At 38.8% G+C, this 19081-nt stretch overlaps 2 protein-coding genes across 3 annotated transcripts in view; one reads left to right on the top strand and one right to left on the bottom strand.

Moving 5' to 3' along the window:
• Positions 1-19081, bottom strand: part of LOC145986544 (uncharacterized) — a 62053-nt gene that overhangs the window by 2542 nt on the left and 40430 nt on the right. Inside the window, exons 5-7 of one of the 2 annotated variants that reach the window (XM_083120666.1) lie at positions 18308-18508; positions 13370-13649; positions 3576-3667 (exon numbers count right to left, since the gene is read on the bottom strand). In XM_083120666.1, coding sequence (XP_082976792.1) covers positions 13512-13649; positions 18308-18508 — 339 coding nt within the window. In that variant the 3' untranslated portion in view covers positions 3576-3667; positions 13370-13511. The remainder of the gene's footprint in view (positions 1-3575; positions 3668-13369; positions 13650-18307; positions 18509-19081) is intronic. The other variant, XM_083120667.1, reaches the window with a different exon arrangement.
• On the top strand, positions 2144-5365 carry LOC145986958 (uncharacterized). The gene is made up of 2 exons (XM_083121422.1): positions 2144-2270; positions 4587-5365. Exons 1-2 carry the CDS (start codon positions 2144-2146, stop codon positions 5363-5365), a joined length of 906 nt encoding a protein of 301 aa, XP_082977548.1.

Here is a 19081-nt window from a genome sequence, read left to right as displayed (position 1 = left end):
AAATTGTTACAAAAAGTTTACTTGTTTTTTGTACATATCAAAACGGTACTTACTTAAAAAATACGCCTGCTAAAATTCAAGTAAATTCGAAGTTTTCCTTGATAATTTTCCCAAACTTCAAGGCTAGACAGAACTGAAATACCATTTAAATATGAAATGACTGTTCCTCTGAAAAAAGTTACAGAACAAGACGACTGACACTACCTGTAAACCTACACACATTACATAAATCTGACCTTTCTAGTATCCTAAATTTTTATTCATACGGTAATTTTTACTTTGGATTGAACAATATCTGCAACATGCTTTGAACGAAATATAGTTCTCTGAAAGAGAACAAATCCACAAGCATTTAAGCATTGCTCTGACTTCTTAGAAAAGACAACAAAAATAGAATTAACCTACTACAGGGTGTTTCAATCGGGGCGGAACCCTGTATTTCGTCCATAACTCGAACACTAATAAAGATATTGCAAAGAAATTTGGAGTGGACTTACCTCCATTCATGCGAAGTCGGGTGACATCATAACAAGTGTTGGAAATGGCCACCATTGGCATCCAGGCAGCATTGGACGCAGATATAGGCGCCGACTCCATGGGGCTTGGAGGGGCTCAAGCCCCCCCCCCCCCCCATGTTAATGATGTGCGGGCAGAGCCCCTCAAATAATTTTGCTTAAGAGGATCTAATGTATTATTTTGCTTGTCTTGTAAAGTTTACTCTGAATTGTGTCACATGAACTTAACTTTAAATACACATTTGAAATGTTCTAGACTATCAACTTTGCGGGGAGGGGGGCTATGACCGGAGACAGGCAAAACACATGACTTATTACTACATACTAAGTATATAATTATGAGTATTGTTAACATTTTTACTAAAAAGAGTTTCAAAATAACGAGGTGATATGACAATTATATCAGTATGTTGTTTAGTGAATTCTGAACAATTTGAGGTCGTAAACACAACTTTCAGGCAATATTGATATGTACGATATTTAGTTATCCTCGAAATCTCTTCCTCTAATCCAAAGAATAAGGGGAAAATAATTCTAAAGTCTTTGAGTTTATTTAACACTGGCTTGCAGGAAAGTACGCAAGGAAAGCTTATGAAATGTCTGTATTGCGAAAGCGGGAACGGCTATGATCAAAGACATTATTGCTAAAGTACGGCGTGCTATGTGGTTTTTTTATTATTGCAAAATTAAATTTATAAAGTAAAATATTGTAGCAAGAACCAAAAAGTAAAACTATTTTCCTGCGATTTGTGTTAGCATTTAAGTAAATAATTAAATAAAACTGTTAAATATTGTAAATATCCGTTATTTTTATGGTTACGTCAACACTAAGGTTATTTGCACCCGTCACATGTCCTTTGATTACAAGTCTGTTGCGGAAATTAAAACACACCCATGCCCTTGCCGGAACTCAAACTCGAGACCTCCAGATCAAAGCGAGTTGAGTCAACCACCCAACACACTCGGCTACGGAGGCCAACATAAAACTGTTATGTTGACCTCTTAATGTAAATACATAGCCTAGTTTTAAATAAAAATGTTATCTAAAAACAAATGAGCAGACACAAAAGACAAAGAGACTTTGAAACATTTTCTAAACGTTTTTCATGTTACATTTCATTTGCATGAGGAATATAATAGCGGCTTAAAACCTGCTATACGAAGACGTAATTTTTATTTTTAAAAAAGGGAGGGAGTGAGTCATTCATTCATTTCAGTGATCAGAGCCCCCCCCCCTCCCCTAATAATTTTGACAAGTCGGCGCCCCTGGATGCAGCGTTCCATGTTGTGGAAAGTCCGTCTCAGTATGTCAGGTGTCACTGCTGGGATGGTCGCACTGATGTTTGCTTTAAAGGCCTCTATGGTTCGCTGTTTGTTGGCATAAACCTGCGACTTCAAATTTCCCCACAAAAAAAATCAGGCAGCATGAGATTGTGCGAGCACGGTGGCCAAAGTCCCCTGGAAATTACGCGGTCGCCGAAAAAAGACCGGATTTCAGCCATGCTTGCGCACGAGATGTGCGGTGTTGCTCCATCCTGCTGGAAATAACCAATAGATAATTCCTTATCGTCCAGTTGGTTCACAAAGCAGTTGAAGATGTCTAAGTCGCGCGATGTTTTCCTGCCTGGATGCCAATGGTGGCCATTTCCAGCACATGTTATGATGTCACCCGACTTCGCATGAAGGGAGGAGGTACGCCAATGGTGGCCATTTCCAGCACTTCTTATGATGTCACCCAACTTCGCATGAACGGAGGTAAGTCCAATCCAAATTTCGTTGCAATATCTTTATTAGTGTCAGAGTTATGACCGAAATACAGGGTTCCACCCTGAGTGAAACACCTTTTATAATTAATTTGTACCAAAGTAACCAACTTTTTGTGTGTGTGTGTGTGTGTGCATGTTCATTACAGTAATTTTGGAAAAACTAATGAAATGAATTGGACTTGAGAAGCAACATAGCATTTACATATCATAGCACAGTCTGTTGAAGCATTCAAAACTGTTCACATGAAAAAACACTGGGAACAGTAGAGTACGCAGGATTTCATCAAGGGGGAAAGGGGTTATTTCTAAAACTTTCTCTAAATTTACATTAGCATTGTTTTATTATACTTTAATTAAATAATACTCATAATTAATTAATGATACTTATTATTAATTCATTAGTTGAATTACTACTATAAATACTACTAATTGAATGAAATTACTATTTAGTCATTCGATTTTTAATAAATTCTAGCTTTTTTTGTTTCTTTGTTACATAATAATTGTCTAGTCATCGACGTGAGACATTTTAAGTGTAAAGAGAATCCATAAAAACAAGAAATTATATTAAAACAAATTGAGATAATCAAAGTATGGAACTCATTCAAGGAGCTGCAGTGGTCTGGTAGGCCATCTGACAATCACGCGGGAGATCTGGGTTCGATTCCCGGAATTGGTTGGAATTTTTCCGGCTATGTCCCCGCATAAATGTCCTCGATAATTCACATCTGGATTGTCTCGCTGTTCTTACAAACAAAAAAGTAATTAAACAGTTAAGTTTATTGTTGTTTGAATTCAGAATTTCAAATGTGCCCCGGTAAACAATGGGAAGGCAGACTGCTGACTGTGTATTCTTGGGTGCCTAACCTTTGTCTATACATTAGCCGCTTACAACGAACCAAGAACTTTCTTTAGTTAATACTCATTGTTCACACACAAAAAATACATGTTCATTGAACATTGTTGCAGCTGAGATACAAAACAACAATTTTTTCTCTTTTAAATCATAGTTGCCCTCATATTTTATTTTCAAGAATTCGTGTTTATTTTCAAGGCATTCACTCTGAAAGAAGCATGTGTTTGGAATGCTGTGCTTTTCTCTGTGCTGCAGAGAATAATAATTCAATTTATTATTTTTATTATTATTGTTGTTGTCGCAGATCTTTGATTGTGATATTTGGCCATTTTTAATTTTTTCTACATTTTTCATAATATTTCAAAAGCTCAAGGGGGGTTTAAACCCTGTAACCCCACCCCCCTTGTGTATGCCACTGACTGGGAATAAGATGCTTACCACAAATTTAACAGTTGTAAAGAAATGCAATTGCCTTCTATATTTTGTGGACTTGGAGCCTTCATGCTTCCTTCCGCATTTAATTACATATCCTGAAATGAAATGAAATCAGTTGTGAACATTAAATATTTTTTATTTTACTCATTGTATATATATATATATATATATATATATATATATATATATATATATATATTTATTTATTTATAGTACGTTTAACTTGTATTGTAAGTGGAAGAAAAAACATACAAGAATAGTGAGTTTACCTAATTATGCAGGCCACACAACAGGATTCATTACAAATGGATGAAATTCATGGGCCAGTTAAAAATAATTGAGTGAAAAATAGGGTTGTATCAATTTGAACATTTCACTGATACAAATATTAAAGTACCCTAGAAAAGATAATACATTTTAAAGAAACTCACTATTCACTATGTTCATAATTTACATTTTGAGCATATTCCTCTGTTATATGAGCAAATATTAAAGTACCCTAGAAAAGATAATACATTTTAAAGAAACTCACTATTCACTATGTTCATAATTTATATTTTGAGCATATTTCTCTGTTATATGAGCAAATATTACAGTACCCTAGAAAAGATAATACATTTTAAAGAAACTCACTATTCACTATGTTCATAATTTACATTTTGAGCATATTCCTCTGTTATATGAGCAAGTCAGAGTTAACTGAAAAAATTGAAAAAATACTAAGTGAGAAAACATTTGTTATGCAACATCATTGCATTGCATTAGTAAAACTAGCCCAAGAAGAAGAATTTTTGTGTGAAATTCAAGCCCTCAAGAAAGGAGCGGTCTTGCCTTCAAAGAGCACATTACAATACTTGAATCCGTTTGTTGATGAAATGGGTGTTATTAGAGTAGGAGGAAGATTGGAGCATAGTAACCTTCCGCATAACGTCAAACATACAATTGTGCTACCAAAATCGCACAAATTAACAGAGCTGTTAATCACACACGAGCATATCATTAACTTACATGCAGGTCCGCTGCTTGTCCTGTCGCCACTGGGACAAACATTTTGGATAATAAATGACGGAGACAAGGTTCGTCAGGTGCTGCGAAGGTTTGTCATCTGCCACAGATATGCTTCCGTGACATCACAACAGATAATGAGTAATTTGCCACCACCAAGAGTGACTGTTAGGCGACCGTTTTTACACTGTGGTGTAGAATATGCTGGTCCGATTCAGTTGAAGTGTATCGTTGGAAGAAGTGCTCGAAAATACAAGGGATACATAGCTTTATTTGTTTGTTTCAGTACTAAGGCTATCCACTTAGAGCTGGTATCCAATGCATCTACAGCGGCTTTCCTAGCGACCCTCAAAAGATTCATCTCACGTGGCGGTAAACCTAGTGACATGTATAGCGACTGTGGTATCAACTTTGTCGGAGCAAGTACGGAACTGTGTGAAGTGACAAAACAAGCAGAACATGATGAAACCACATCGTATTTCGTTTCTTCCAGTGGGATCGAGTGGCATTTTAATCCACCAGGAGCTCCTCATATGGGTGGACTTTGGGAAGCAGGTGTGAAGTCTGTAAAACACCATTTGAGGAGAGTAGTTGGAAACACAATTCTCACATTCAAAGAAATTTACATTGTTCTCACTCAGATTGTGGCGTGCCTCAACTCTCGACCAATATCCCCGATGTCAGAGGATCCAAACGACTTGCAAGCTTTAACACCAGGTCATTTCCTCATTGGAGATTCTTTACTGGCGGCACCAGAAAGGGACTTCAACAAGACTCCTCTTAATTGACTATCAAGATGGCACCTAATGCAGCAACTTACGCAACATTTTTGGCAAAGGTGGTTTATGCAACATTTTTGGCAAAGGTGGTTTATGCAACATTTTTGGCAAAGGTGGTCAAAGGAATATCTGTCCAGACTTCAGCAGCATCCAAAATGGTTCTTGAAACATCGAGACTTCGGAGAGGGTGACATGGTCATTGTACGAGAAGACAACATCCCTCCACAAGAATGGAAACTGGGGAGAGTGGTAGAGGTTCATGTCGGACGAGATGGAAGAGTGCGAGCAGCCACAGTAAAGACTGTTAATGGACTGTGTAAGAGACCAATTGTGAAATTATCATTGCTACCATTTGAAGTAGAGAAGTAAACTTGAGAAATCTATGTGTGTTAATGTCAAATATTCAATATCAGGAATTTTGTTCGATTAAAGTGTTTATGTCAGTATATATTGTAATATCAATCTAATAATCATTATTATTCAATTGTGTTAAAAGTTAAAAATATGTTGAAATGTATATTTCAAGGTGGGAGAGGATGTTCAGTACTGTAATATAATTATAATTTAAAAAATGATGTTAGAGTTGCTCGCTAGATGGCAGGGAGGTCTGCCACGTGAAGTATGTGTCATATGCATGATGCAATAGGACTGACTGAACTCAAGTGTCTTCATGTGTGTGTGAGAGAGCACGATGCGACCACAAGTGGTGGTACTTCTTCGTCGTATAACCTGTGTCCTTGTGTATAATATTTGTTATTATAATACATGTTTGAGTTCATGAGCTATGAGAGACTTCATTCCTTCACCCAACACGAGATCAACACACTCCTGGACTTGGGAACGTTACGTCTGTGTCTTAATGGTGTAACGCAGTTTCAAGCATTAACCCTATTTGTGGCTGTTGACAATATTCTGGACTCCTAGTGTTGCCAACCAACATTATACCTAAAATAGCACTTTTTCAGTCATCCCATGCAACCACTATTCCCAAACCCAACAGGCATTGCAATTGATCCACAGATTAGCATTTCATGAGTCATGGCACTTCAACTTATGACCCTGAACAAAAAAATTCATTTCTTTTTACCCCTGAAACTAGAATTATTTCTCTTGTAGTCTACGATTAAAAAAAACAACAACCTAAAACTAACTAGTATTCTGGAGCTTCGTGTATAGAAGAAATTGACAACATAAAGCAGAGGGTGTTGCAAAGAAAAAGTAAATTTTCCAAACAACAATAAGTTGTTTGATTGTAGAGTTCCAAACTTTTGAATTAAAACAAAAAGTAAGGTTTTATATTTTATAAATAATAGAAAGTCAACAATTCAGTTTTTAATTCATGATTGGGAAAAGAGAGACGCGGTAGTATATAAATACGGAGAAACTAGTACTCACTTTTATCCGCGAAGCTGTTTTTTCTTCTTTTTCGATTAATTTCAGTGGCCACTGCCACCATCCTCGTTGGAACTTGCTGCGCTGTTGCTTGGCGTGCGTCTTTTGTTCGTAGTTCTCTGGCTGCCGTTAGGTGCGCTGTGCGTCTTGGTACGTCGTCTGCTATTTCCGGGCGATAACTGCTGCAGTAGTGGAATCCAAGTATGGTGCGCTTGCCCGCTATCGATGTTTAGTTCGTGCGGGAAGTGCATTATGGCGTGCGTTTCCTTGATTTTGGTGTCTATGAGTGTGTGGGCAGTGTGTTTGACTCGAACCTTTTGAATTTTATGGCTATTGTATTTGATATGTCTAGCAAGACCAGTAGTGGGTTGGGCTTTTTTCGCATCTGCTAGGTGCTGTTGGATTCTTTCATTGACAGATCTGATGGACCTGCCGATGTAATGAGCCTTGCACTCACACTCAGCATCATATACACCTGGGTTGTCAAGGGGGGAGAGGAAGTACCGTTTGTGCTTGTTCAGTTTGTCAGTTATTTTGGAGTCATAATGCACTTCCCGCACGAACTAAACATCGATAGCGGGCAAGCGCACCATACTTGGATTCCACTACTGCAGCAGTTATCGCCCGGAAATAGCAGACGACGTACCAAGACGCACAGCGCACCTAACGGCAGCCAGAGAACTACGAACAAAAGACGCACGCCAAGCAACAGCGCAGCAAGTTCCAACGAGGATGGTGGCAGTGGCCACTGAAATTAATCGAAAAAGAAGAAAAAACAGCTTCGCGGATAAAAGTGAGTACTAGTTTCTCCGTATTTATCAGTTTTTAAATTATGTCAGAGATTCTGCATTGTTCTTTCCAATATTTCTCCCCATCCCCCCACAATAATGACCCCTGTATGTGCCAAAGAACGACACTTCAAGATGCACAGAACTCAGTGTAAATATCGCTTACAGTTTTCAATTTATTATCGATGAAAGTAGGGTTTGTGCATCCTGTACCTCCTTATCTGTGCCTTGAAACATGTAGCATAGTTGCTTTTAGAGTGTTAAGTCCATTTCATGCTTATTTAGGTTATTTGTACAATTTGATGTGGAATGATGCTACCTAAATATGCTATATTCTAGATACCTATGAATGGCTTATTGCAGAAAGGGACCTGAGTCACATTTTTGAGATATCGGAGTTAATGGTATTTTTGATTTTCCTAGTTACAGACACATCTTTTAGTGCAGAAAGGACGTCAGTCACACGAGACTATAGCCAAGAAAATGCACAGTGAAAAGTGTACTTTAATGCAGAAAGGTACCTGAGTCACTGACTCGGGTCCTTTTCTGCAATAAACCTAGCCGTATTTATACGTTGTACGAACTGTGTACACTAATCTGTAATGCAGCTTGCGGCGGTAAAAATACTGTCAAACTTATTGACACCAGTAACATAATTGGTCTCGCAACGTGGTGACCTCATGTCTACAAAAAAAATGTGCCGTCTGTGAAAACTACCATGTGTTCCTACAAGAATAGGCAGTATTTTCAGATTTCCAAATATCATTACTTTGAATACTGTGTTGAACATAAGGGTACTGTCAAGGTTTCCGAATTCATTAAAGCTTTCACGTCTTACACCTTCTATCTGTCCAAAGGTGCAAGAATTGTAATTCCTACGCCACGTACGTTCCCAGTTGCACGTATGACGATGAAGCGTACTAAATTGAAGGACATATGAACTGCCTTGTCGTATGTACAGACGATGTCAAAGGATTTTATGAAGATATTCTTCAGTGGCCCACTACACACGGCAATGAAACAGACTCAGATGTAGAATAACACACGCATGTATGAGCTCGTACATTATTGTACTTCAAACACCGACAATAGAGTCCAGAAAGTGCAATGCACTGTAATTTTTTTCCGAATCTATAATTTTCTGTTGCATATATAACATAACTTAACCTAACCTAGCTTCTGTGGCAACGACAAACGGGCGTTTGTAGGATATTTCTCGTCTTATTTCTCAAAGTTTCCACTTTTATTGCAGAAAGGTACCGGAGTCACAACTTTTTCATCTCCACTGTCTCTAGCAGCATACTGCAGGGGGGTGCATTGAGGGTTGCAAAATTAACTATTCATTATGCTGAATATTTGAGCCAACAACGGCACATTTCTTTCTTACACTATCAATATTATACGATTTTTCTTGTTTTTCTCAGAATTGTGCAAAAGTGACTCAGGTCCCTTTCTGCAATAAGCCATTCCTATTCACTAAAAAGGCCACAATGAAGTATCTTGTTTGTTGCATATAAGTATATAAAATATTAAGAAGTTTTTTCTTATGATTAATTTAATGTCTTTATATTTGTATAGAAATTTTAAGCAACAAATGCAGACTCGACCAATACTTAAACCCAGGGTTTCTGCCATGCTGTGCCATTGCTCTATCAACTTGAGCTGCTGAGCCAGCCCTGGCTTTTCACCTGATTTTTCGCTTTCACTGTTTTATCCTGTGTGGTAATAACTCCTATGAAGTACATCTCTTGTATGGGCCAAATCACAAGTTTATATACAGGTGGGAGATACTCGGGACTGTCGACATCAGTGTTTCAAAGGCAATGGATCCCATTATGGTGTCACTGACAGAGGATTTCACACAGGTACAGGGTGTGACAGAAATAATTCCAGAATTTCATTTGTAAATAACAAAGCAACGATAGATGTTACGCAAAATTTTATTTCACAGTTGGAAAGAAGAAGGCTTATCGTTTTGTTTCCCATATGTACCGAGAAATAACTCCCGGATTTACCGCTACCTGATCCAGCGCTAGTGATACGGGTTGTAGCCTTGAGTAGCATGTGCCTGACCAGTTCAGTCGCCCCCATGGTGTGGAGCATTTACAATCATGCGTTTGTGATAGAGGTGTATTTCAAGAATGGGGAGTCTGTCATCACCAGACAGCGATTATTTCGCACACATTTCCACCTTGCTCGAAATGCTAAAGTTCTTGACAGGAAGACCATTCTGTTGTGGGTGCAAATGTTCCGAAGAACAGGCTTGGCTTTAAAAACGAAGCCTCCTGGCAGACCTTGCAGCATGCGGACACCACAGAATATTGAAGCAGTGAGACAGGCCATTACGAGATCTCCACAACGGTTGGCCCATAGGCATGATGCTGCTATTGAAATTTCTGATGGCAGTCCATGGAGAATTTTACACTTGGACCTACAGTTCCATTCCTGGAAACTGATAGTTGTGCAAGAACTTACTGAACGTGACTGGACTAACCGATGTGAATCTGATGAGGCTATCCTGCAAAATGTTCCACATAAAGTTATTGTGCTCTCCAGTGATGAAGCGCACTTTCATTAGTCATGCTGTGTGAACAAACAGAACTTTCACTACTGGGCTCTGACTAATCTTCAACAACTCCATGAATGCCCTGTCCTGTCCCCATAGTGAACATGTTACTGTGTGGTCCGCAGTTGCTGATTTTGGTGTAATAGGCCCCTACCTTTTGGAGGAAGAAGGCCACGCAGTTACTGTAACATCTGACCATTATGTAAGGATGCTACGCAACTTCCTGCAGCTGCAATTGAACAAACGTGGCAATTTGGCTGTGTGGTTCCAACAGGATGGTGCCACGGCACACACAGCATACGTATCGATGAATGTTCTACGTGAAATGTTTCCAGGGTGTCTGATCTCACTTCGAGGTGATATTCCATGGTCAGCTCGTTCCCCAGATCTCACACCCTGCGACTTCTTTCTGTGAGGGTACCTGAAGGCTAAAGTTTACCAAGGAAGGCTGACAACAACCAATGAGCTGAAAGATGCTATCTGACAGAAAATCGCGGCAATACCACCAGACATGACTAGGAGGGTAATGCAGACCTTAAGGGTGAGACTTCAGAAATGCATAGACTGTGCAGGTCGGCATTTCGACAAAGTGAACTAAGTCACACAAAATGGTGACTTGTGGCAATTTTGACGAAAAAAATGGTGGATATTGTTCGTTGTAACTGTGCAACACAGTGTTCGTTCTTTGCAAATGTGCAACAAAATGGTAAACCTTGTTCTTTCCAACTGTGAAATACAATTTTGCATAACATCTATCGTTCTTTTGTTTTTTACATATGTAATCCGGGAGTTATTTCTGCCGCCACTTGTAACAAAAAATCAGTTGAAGTCAGGGCTGACTCGGTAGTTCAGCTTGTAGAGCAATGGTGTGGTATGCCAGAGACCTAGATGCAAGTCCTGGTTGAGTCTGCAAAAACTTGCATTACACCCACGCTTTTTAGGTGACATTTTCTTCACAGATGAAGCTGGATTCAATCGTGACGGAATTGTGAACTTTCATGATACTCGCGTGTGGTGTGACGAAAATCCCCATGAAATGTTTGAGTCACATCAGCAACGTTTCACCTTGAATGTGTGGATTGGTGTAGTAGGTGATTTCATATTGGGACCTCACACCTTGCCACCCAAACTCAATGGTCGTGGGTACCTTCAGTTACTACGTAATCATCTTCCACGCTTCCTGGAAGATGTTCCCCTTCACCAGTGGTTGTGTATGTGGTTCATGCACGATGGGGCACCAGCACATTTTGCTTTACCGGTGCAGCGGCACCTTATGCGAGGCTATGGTCGACACTGGATAGGTTGTGCGGGGCCTGTATTGTGGTCACCACGGACATCTGATTTAAATCCATTGGAGTTTTGTATTTGGGGTCACATGAAGAGCATGGTGTACAGCTCTCCTGTCGATAATGTTGCCGAGTTAGAGGAACGTGTGATTGATGCATGTGCACAAATACGAAATACACTGGGGATATTGGAAAGAGTGCAGAATTCACTACACCGATGGTTGCGCTATTGTGTGGAAATGAACGGAAGTCATTTTGAGCACTTGCTGTAACTTCTTGTACAGTGTTCTACACCTGTGAAGTAAACTGTATCATACGTGTTCAGGATATTTTTTTAAATACCTTCCTTGAAACTGTTTCCCATGTGAGGTCACATTCAACCACAATGTTTTCCCATGACATTCGTCAGCCAACGAGCAATTTGCTTGCATTTACTGTCGGTGTTGCTATGCCCATTGCCTATCTGGCAACGCAACCATGCTAAAATTATCCCGGTTTCGTCTATCGTGTTTCCGTAATTGTGAATGGTATCTGGATATCATGTAATTGACGTCCACCTGCTTTATCAGATACCCCTTTCACGTATTCTTTTTACGGGAACCCCATTTCCTATGGGGAGTCTCTTCCGCATAGGTCCCACAGACCTCCCATGGTGTGTTTCTGGTAGAGCACGTAAGATTCTTTTATGATTTCTTTGGAACCACCTTTCTAACTGCCATAGTACTCATTCTACAGAGGTGTGAACTGTACTTTTCCACACTTTCGGTGGTGTCTAGCTCCGACACTGAGCATCTCTCGGAAAAGTGGAAGAGGAACTTTCATCTGGGTTTGACGCGATGTATCTCTGGTTTCATTTATGACCATCACTTATGATACACCCTGTATATAACTTACTGCCAGAAAACAAATAACTCTTTGAATCAATACGAAAACTCACTCACACGAGTTACAGGGCCGGCCACTGTTCTCTCGGTAATCACATGTTTATGTGCAGTGTCTGCAGTCATAGTGCGAGAGGTTTCGATTGCTACCACTTGGCAGCGCCACAGTACATTGGACTGTTAAATACAGCCCGCTTTTTAGCATTACAATGTTCTAGCAGGGAGGGAAGTGTAAGCAGTGCTTACGTTAGAGTTAACATGGAGATGTACTGGCAGTTCCCAAGGGGGAAGTGACTTCATATACCAGTTTGCCTTTTGTCGCATGCCAAGTGAATTTGACAGCTCCACACAGCGCAACGGGATGCAGTAAGATAGAGGAAGTATAAATATTTAAATTTTGCACTAATGGCAACAAAACATAATTTGGGGGGGGGGGGGTGCAAGTGCAGCCCCCCTTCATCGGCTGCTGCTGGTAACATGTAAAAGTTAACAAAGTATAAATACTTGGTTCCCTGCATGAACAAACCTCAATAGCAAGTTTGGCCATTACTATATAGTTAGGGAGATGTAAGACAGAACCGGCAAGTGACAGCGACGGTTCACACCGAAGGGGCAAGTGATATGTATCCCTTCAGTACATAAGCAAGCATGCACCATGCATGTGCGAACAACAGCCCGAGGTGGCACGATGCACACCATTGAAAAAAAAGGGCCCAGTCCGAGTGACACGTGCAGCTTATCTCTGTTCCGTTTGAAAGGTTGCACTAATTACTGAGGGTTTGCTTCCAAGTAACATGTGTCACTTGTTCTTTGTCACCTGTCATGTGTCACTTTGGTCTGAAAGCTCCTTTAGGCAACACATATGTCATGCAAAAAAGTGTGAGTATATCTACGTAGCTCTATTGCAGGTGATCGTACTTACATAATACGTCTATGTTGTTTTTTAACACATTTTTGTCAAATCTATGTACAGTGGAACTTCGATTATATGTTTTTCAGGGGACCAAGTTAAAAGAAGATAAAATGTGGGAAAATGTAAAATCCGAGAACGTAATTGCCACTGTAATTATTCTTGGAAAAAAAAAAAAAAGCAAAATTACCTAATAAAATCCTGTTCTGCAATTTCTTCACCTTCAAACAGTCTTCAGTCTCAATATGTGTTCCTGAGGATACCTTGATGACATGTATCATTGCATCGAAATTTTCTTCTAATGCCACTCCAGCAGCAGAGATATTATGTTCTTATGTATTGAAATGCCTGCAGGTATCTTGTTTCATGTTTTGTGAATGTTCATGAACAGAAAATGGAAGGCTTGGAACCATATTGCTAAAAGTTGGTCCGTGGAAAGGTGGAACTGATCCATTCAACCCAATTCCAACCTGGAGAAGAAGAAAAAAATGAATGCAACAATTATTAATTGATTTACAAAAGCATCATTTTGTTTATAGTAGAAATAGAAATTGAAAAAATCCAAATACTTATTATTTATAAGTAACTAGCTCATTACCTGGCATTGTCTGGGTATTTATTTATCCCAATCTTCTATTAAGACAGGAAAATAATGAATTCTAACTATAGTGCAAAATGAACTTGGAGTTGTCTTGGAGTTGAAGGGCATTGGGAGTGTCACTATTCACCTTAGCGACCCCATAAACTATGGACTCCACACTAATACCGGTCGTTTTACATGTCACCCCCTTCCCACCCCCACTCATAGGGGTGCCAGGGGTGTCTTGGAGTTGAAGGGCATTGGGAGTGTCACTATTCATCTTAGCGACCACGTAAACTATGGATTCCACACTAATATCGGTAATTTTCGCAACACAAAGTCATATCAGCCTGAATGTTAGACAACCCAAGAAACACTATCGTTGTGCAGGGTTCCATAGAGTCACGGATGTCTGTTTGTGCAGAATTTAATATCGGTCGTTTTGGATTATTTTTACGTCACCCCTTCCCACCCCACCCCTAGGAGTGCCAGCGGTGTCTTACCCCAAAATTATTCTTCCCACATTGCAAGTGATACATGCAGCAAGTTTGGTTGAAATTGCTCCAGGCGTTCGCGAGTTATGCCGGAACAAACAAATATACACACCCACACACATATACATCCATTTATATACATATACATATATAAATCAAAGAAGGTAAAAGGAAACACTCACCGGACAGTAGAAAAATTCAAAATTTTCACTAATTTCATAGCATCATCGGTGTGAGAAGAAATAGACGGAACCGGAAGTATATATAAACTAACTAACTAACTCTCTACCCTTCTTAAACCCGAAGGTTCATGGCTGCAGCAACACAGGCCTTCCATTTGTCCCTATCTTCAGCAAGATCTATATACTCTTTTCCATCCCTACCGATTTCCTTTAGGTCCATCTCAACGTTGTCCTCCATCTTCGTCTTGGCCTTCCTACAGGCCTCCTACCATCAGGTTTCCCAACAAGAATCCTGTAAACTCCTCTTTCCTCTCCCATTCGTGCCACATGGCCTGCCCACCTAAGTCTTCTTGATTTAATCATTCTAATAATATCTGGACATGAATACAAATTATGTACTTCTAAATTATGTAAACTTCTCCACTCATCTGTCTCCTCATCCCTTTTAGGTCCAAATATTTTCCTAAGGATCGTATTTTCAAATACTCTCAATTTATGTTCCTCTTTCAATGTAAGGGACAAAGTTTCACACCCATATAATACAACAGGCAAAATTACTGTTTTGTATATCCTAACTTTTAGTTTCTTAGATATTAAACGAGAAGACAAAAGTTTTTGAAGAGAGAAGTAACATGCATTTCCTGAATTAAGCCTACTTTTTATTTCCTCTTTAATATAATTTTCACTTGTTAATATTACTCCTAAGTATTTGAATTTGGAAACTGGTTCAAACGAGTTGTTATCAATAACTAGATTTTCATTATTACCTAACAGTTGGTTTCGGCCTGTAATATAATAATAATAATAATCCTTAGCGCGACAGCCCATGAAGGGCCTTTGCTTACCTAACGACTACCGGTCTCCCTCCCACACTTTCCTTCGTCACCTCTAAGCGTGGAGATCTTCAATCAGTATTGGAATAGTCGGGGGGTCGCCCCGACGTATCCCCAGCCGTTATAGTAGGTCGTCTCGACCGGATTACGCTCACTCACTCGGAGCTCCCCAATTTCCTCACGATGGTGGGTTGCCACCGGCCCTATACGTAGGCTGAATAAATTCCGACCAGAGCCGGATTTGAACCTATGCCATCCCGCAGCGAACGATCTCAAGACGAGTGAACACCTTAACCCGCTCGACTACGGAGGAGGACCATATATATATATATATATATATTTATTTTTAATATTCAAATCCGGGTGGATACTCTATGACCTAGATATAAATCAAGTACAGCTCCATATATAAAGGGAAATGTTCCAAAAATTCAAGGTGAAAATAATATCAATTGTTACAATAAAAATTTATGAATAGTTCCTTATACATCTAACTAATGTGAGTTATTGACATCTGCTTCCCCTTCAAGATGTGAGTAAAGAATATCTGTAAAGAAAATTCATGCATAATTACTAGACCTCGCATTTTTAGGTTCTAAAAAGTGCGCTTTTAAGCTCCTAAAATACGCTCTAAAAATTATAAAATAGGTCCTTAAATCTTGTTAGGCTCGAAAAATCCTGAAGTAGGTTCAAAAAAACTTAAATAGTTCAAAATTCCTGAAAAATGCAATGAAAATGGGACACCTATATCATGAAATATGCACTATCTTGCATAATGTTATGTGTGTTGCCTAAAGCTACAGCGATGGCAGAACTTACCATTCCAAATTTGCTATTAAAATCCACTCTTTGCCATATAGTTAGGCAACATTTTTTTTTATGTTATCCACAGTCAAAATCCGCAGTTTTGTCTGTGAGGATCATCTTACATGCTGAAAATAATCTTTCAACGAAAACATTAGTCAGTGCAAACTTCAATGCTGAAATGTGAGTTTGCAAGGCATGAACACCACAAAGCACCCGAGTGACGCGAAAGTGAGCAAGACCACACAGATCAGACCACTTTGGATTGTTCAGGTAACAGTGCAACCAAACATTTTGCTTTGTTTAGAGCTTTGAAAAATCACCATGGGCATGGAGGAAGGGAAATCGACAGAGAGTACGTTTCAAACACATTCGTCATTGAATTTTTCATGATCTAACAAAGCAAATGCTTCTGCGCAACATAAAAATCCTGTAAAACCTTTAAAAATATATACAAACCTAAAAAAAGGCTTGATTTAGGCACATAAATCTAAAATAGGTTCTAACAAGCAAAATAATTTTTTTTAGGCACGATAAAACTTCAATGGTTGTTGTGTTTTATAATGAAACGCTGACATAACTTATTATTTCTTATATACCTTTAAACGAAAAAATAGGTTAAAATCCTAAAATCCGAGGTCTAATAATTACCTGTGCCAAAAAATCACACAAAATTAGTGCATTTTTCTTTGCAGTGACATACTCCAACTTTCAGTCAATATATCACTAAATCCTTCACTCCCTTAGCAGTGAATACCGAGACAAACAGCCTCCTATAAGTGCACCTCAGATATGAGGCAAAATATAGAACCTATGATCAAATACCATACCCACACTAAAGTATACAGTTTTTACCTCATTCAGCTATAAGCACTCACCACAAATATTCATTCTTTAACATCTTTACACTATTATAACACCATTAAGCCTTGTTTCCATGATATGAAACACTCAATATGCTGACCAAGACAGTAATTTATTTTATTATAAAACATAAACTAAACGTAACGTTTCAACCTTCTAGCAAGGTCTTCTTCAGACTCTGCACAAAGTACAAATGTAACAAGGTACAAAAACAGGAGGATATATATAAACAAATATTACTCCCCTCCAGACTATTAGAAAGTTGTTCTGGAACATTCTAGCAGGTGGCTTTTCCTTGTCAACTGTACTTTCACCTAAAAGGCTAAACATATTTACTTCCATTTAGAATGTGGTTGGACTCTTTATCTCACGCTCTTTTTCCTTCAATGGAGAATTGGAAGAGAAATAAAAAGAGAGGAGGTTTGGGGAAGACCACAGAAAAGATATGCAAAGTGCTTAGGAAAGCAGGCATTAAAACTTACAGGAAGGGAGGGAGAAGAATCTTAAGAATAGCCAAGAATGCAAACAAGAAAAAGGAAAACAGAGAAGAGGAAGAGGAAGGGATTATCTATGAAGTGAAATGTAAAGAATGTCAGTGTGTGTACATAGAAGAAACGAAAAAGAGGCTGAAAGACAGGTTGAAACAACATAGGGATGATGTACGACTTAAGAGAGAGAGAAATGTGATATTTAAACACACAAGAGAAACAGGACATGACATAGAGTGGGATGAGGCTTAGCAGATAGGAAGGAAGAAGAGAATACTAGTAAGAAAATGGAAGGAGGCCAAGGAAATAGAGAAGAAAGGTGAAGAAGACACAATGAACTGGAATGGGGGGACTGAAGATAAACAAAGAATGGAAGAAGGTGTTAGAAAGAGTGGAAAGGACAAGAGAGAAAGAGGAAAGAAGAATGAAGGACAAAGAGCGTGAGATAAAGAGTGCAACCACATTCTAAATGGAAGTAAATATGTTTAGCCTTTTAGGTGAAAGTAAAGTCGACAAGGGAAAGCCACCTGCTAGAATGTTCCAGAACCACTTTCTAATAGTCTGGAGGGGAGTAATGTTTGTGTATATATATCGTCCTGTTTTTGTACCTTCTTATATTTGTACTTGGTGCAGAGTCTGAAGAAGACCTTCCTAGAAGGTTGAAACGTTACATTTAGTTTATGTTTTATAATAAAATTACTGCCTTGGTCAGCATTTTGAGCGTTTTACACTATTGTCTAAATGGGGATTCGAAGGAAGTACTTGGAAAGATTTTTATTATATTAATGATTGCACAATGTGTAATATGTATTTAACAAATGTATTCAAGGAAACATTTTCAACATGGTGCATGTCTCGAATCCTATCTGAAAACCTCACTCACCTGAGTTGAACTGTGAGTCAATATATTGTTGAAGTTAACGTTAGAATGCAAAACAGGCATATCTGGTGTTGGAAGTGGACGGTATTCTGAACCTTGCAGCAGAGGGGCTGTGTGATGCAGATTGTTCCCAGGCAAGAGTGATGGGTTTGATGGCACTTTGCTACTCATAAAAGTTGGAGCAGGCGGTGGCACTGGAATCTGCTGAGAATACAATGAGATTATGTTTCTTATTCGTGTTTTTAAATATACATCTACATACATGTAACGAAGTTTCACTTTCCTGATCTATTGTGCTTAAAAAAACAATAAACAGATATAATAGATTCAGTGTTTCTGGATAACAATGAATCAATCAAACTTTCCACAAAACATTGCATACACAAATTAGCAACTGCATTGAGCAGTTCACAGAATGATCAAAAAGTTTCACAACTTTAAAAACATGACAACAGCAGATATTCATGGACAATTACTTATTTTTAATTTTATCATAAAAGGCTCCTGGTAGGACATCCAAAATTTTGGTGTTGACCAGTAGATGCTTCTGGCTATTCGCACATGCACACCCAAATAAATCTGTAATGTAATTATTTTTTATTATACTTATTCATTGAACTTATCTTTTTTAAACATAAAATGCTCCCACACCGCTTAACCTGCCATTTGCTTTGCCTTATCAATGTCTGCAGTTTCCCCCTTTGCACAAGTCAAAGCATATTAGCTCTGACCATAGACATACTACTCTGATGCTTGTTTACCACAAAACTTAAGAGC

The sequence above is a fragment of the Lepisma saccharinum genome, chromosome 4 (assembly GCF_977018435.1).
Source record: "Lepisma saccharinum chromosome 4, izLepSacc3.1, whole genome shotgun sequence".
NCBI lineage: Eukaryota > Metazoa > Arthropoda > Insecta > Zygentoma > Lepismatidae > Lepisma > Lepisma saccharinum.
This window is presented reverse-complemented; position numbering and strand designations above follow the sequence as displayed.

Coding starts and splice junctions, on each gene's coding strand:
- LOC145986958 (XM_083121422.1), top strand. CDS start 2,144: ATGCCAATGGTGGCCATTTCCAGCACATGTTATGATGTCACCCGACTT. Junction 2,271..4,586: donor CCAACTTCGCATGAACGGAG/GTAAGTCCAATC, acceptor ACTTACATGCAG/GTCCGCTGCTTGTCCTGTCG.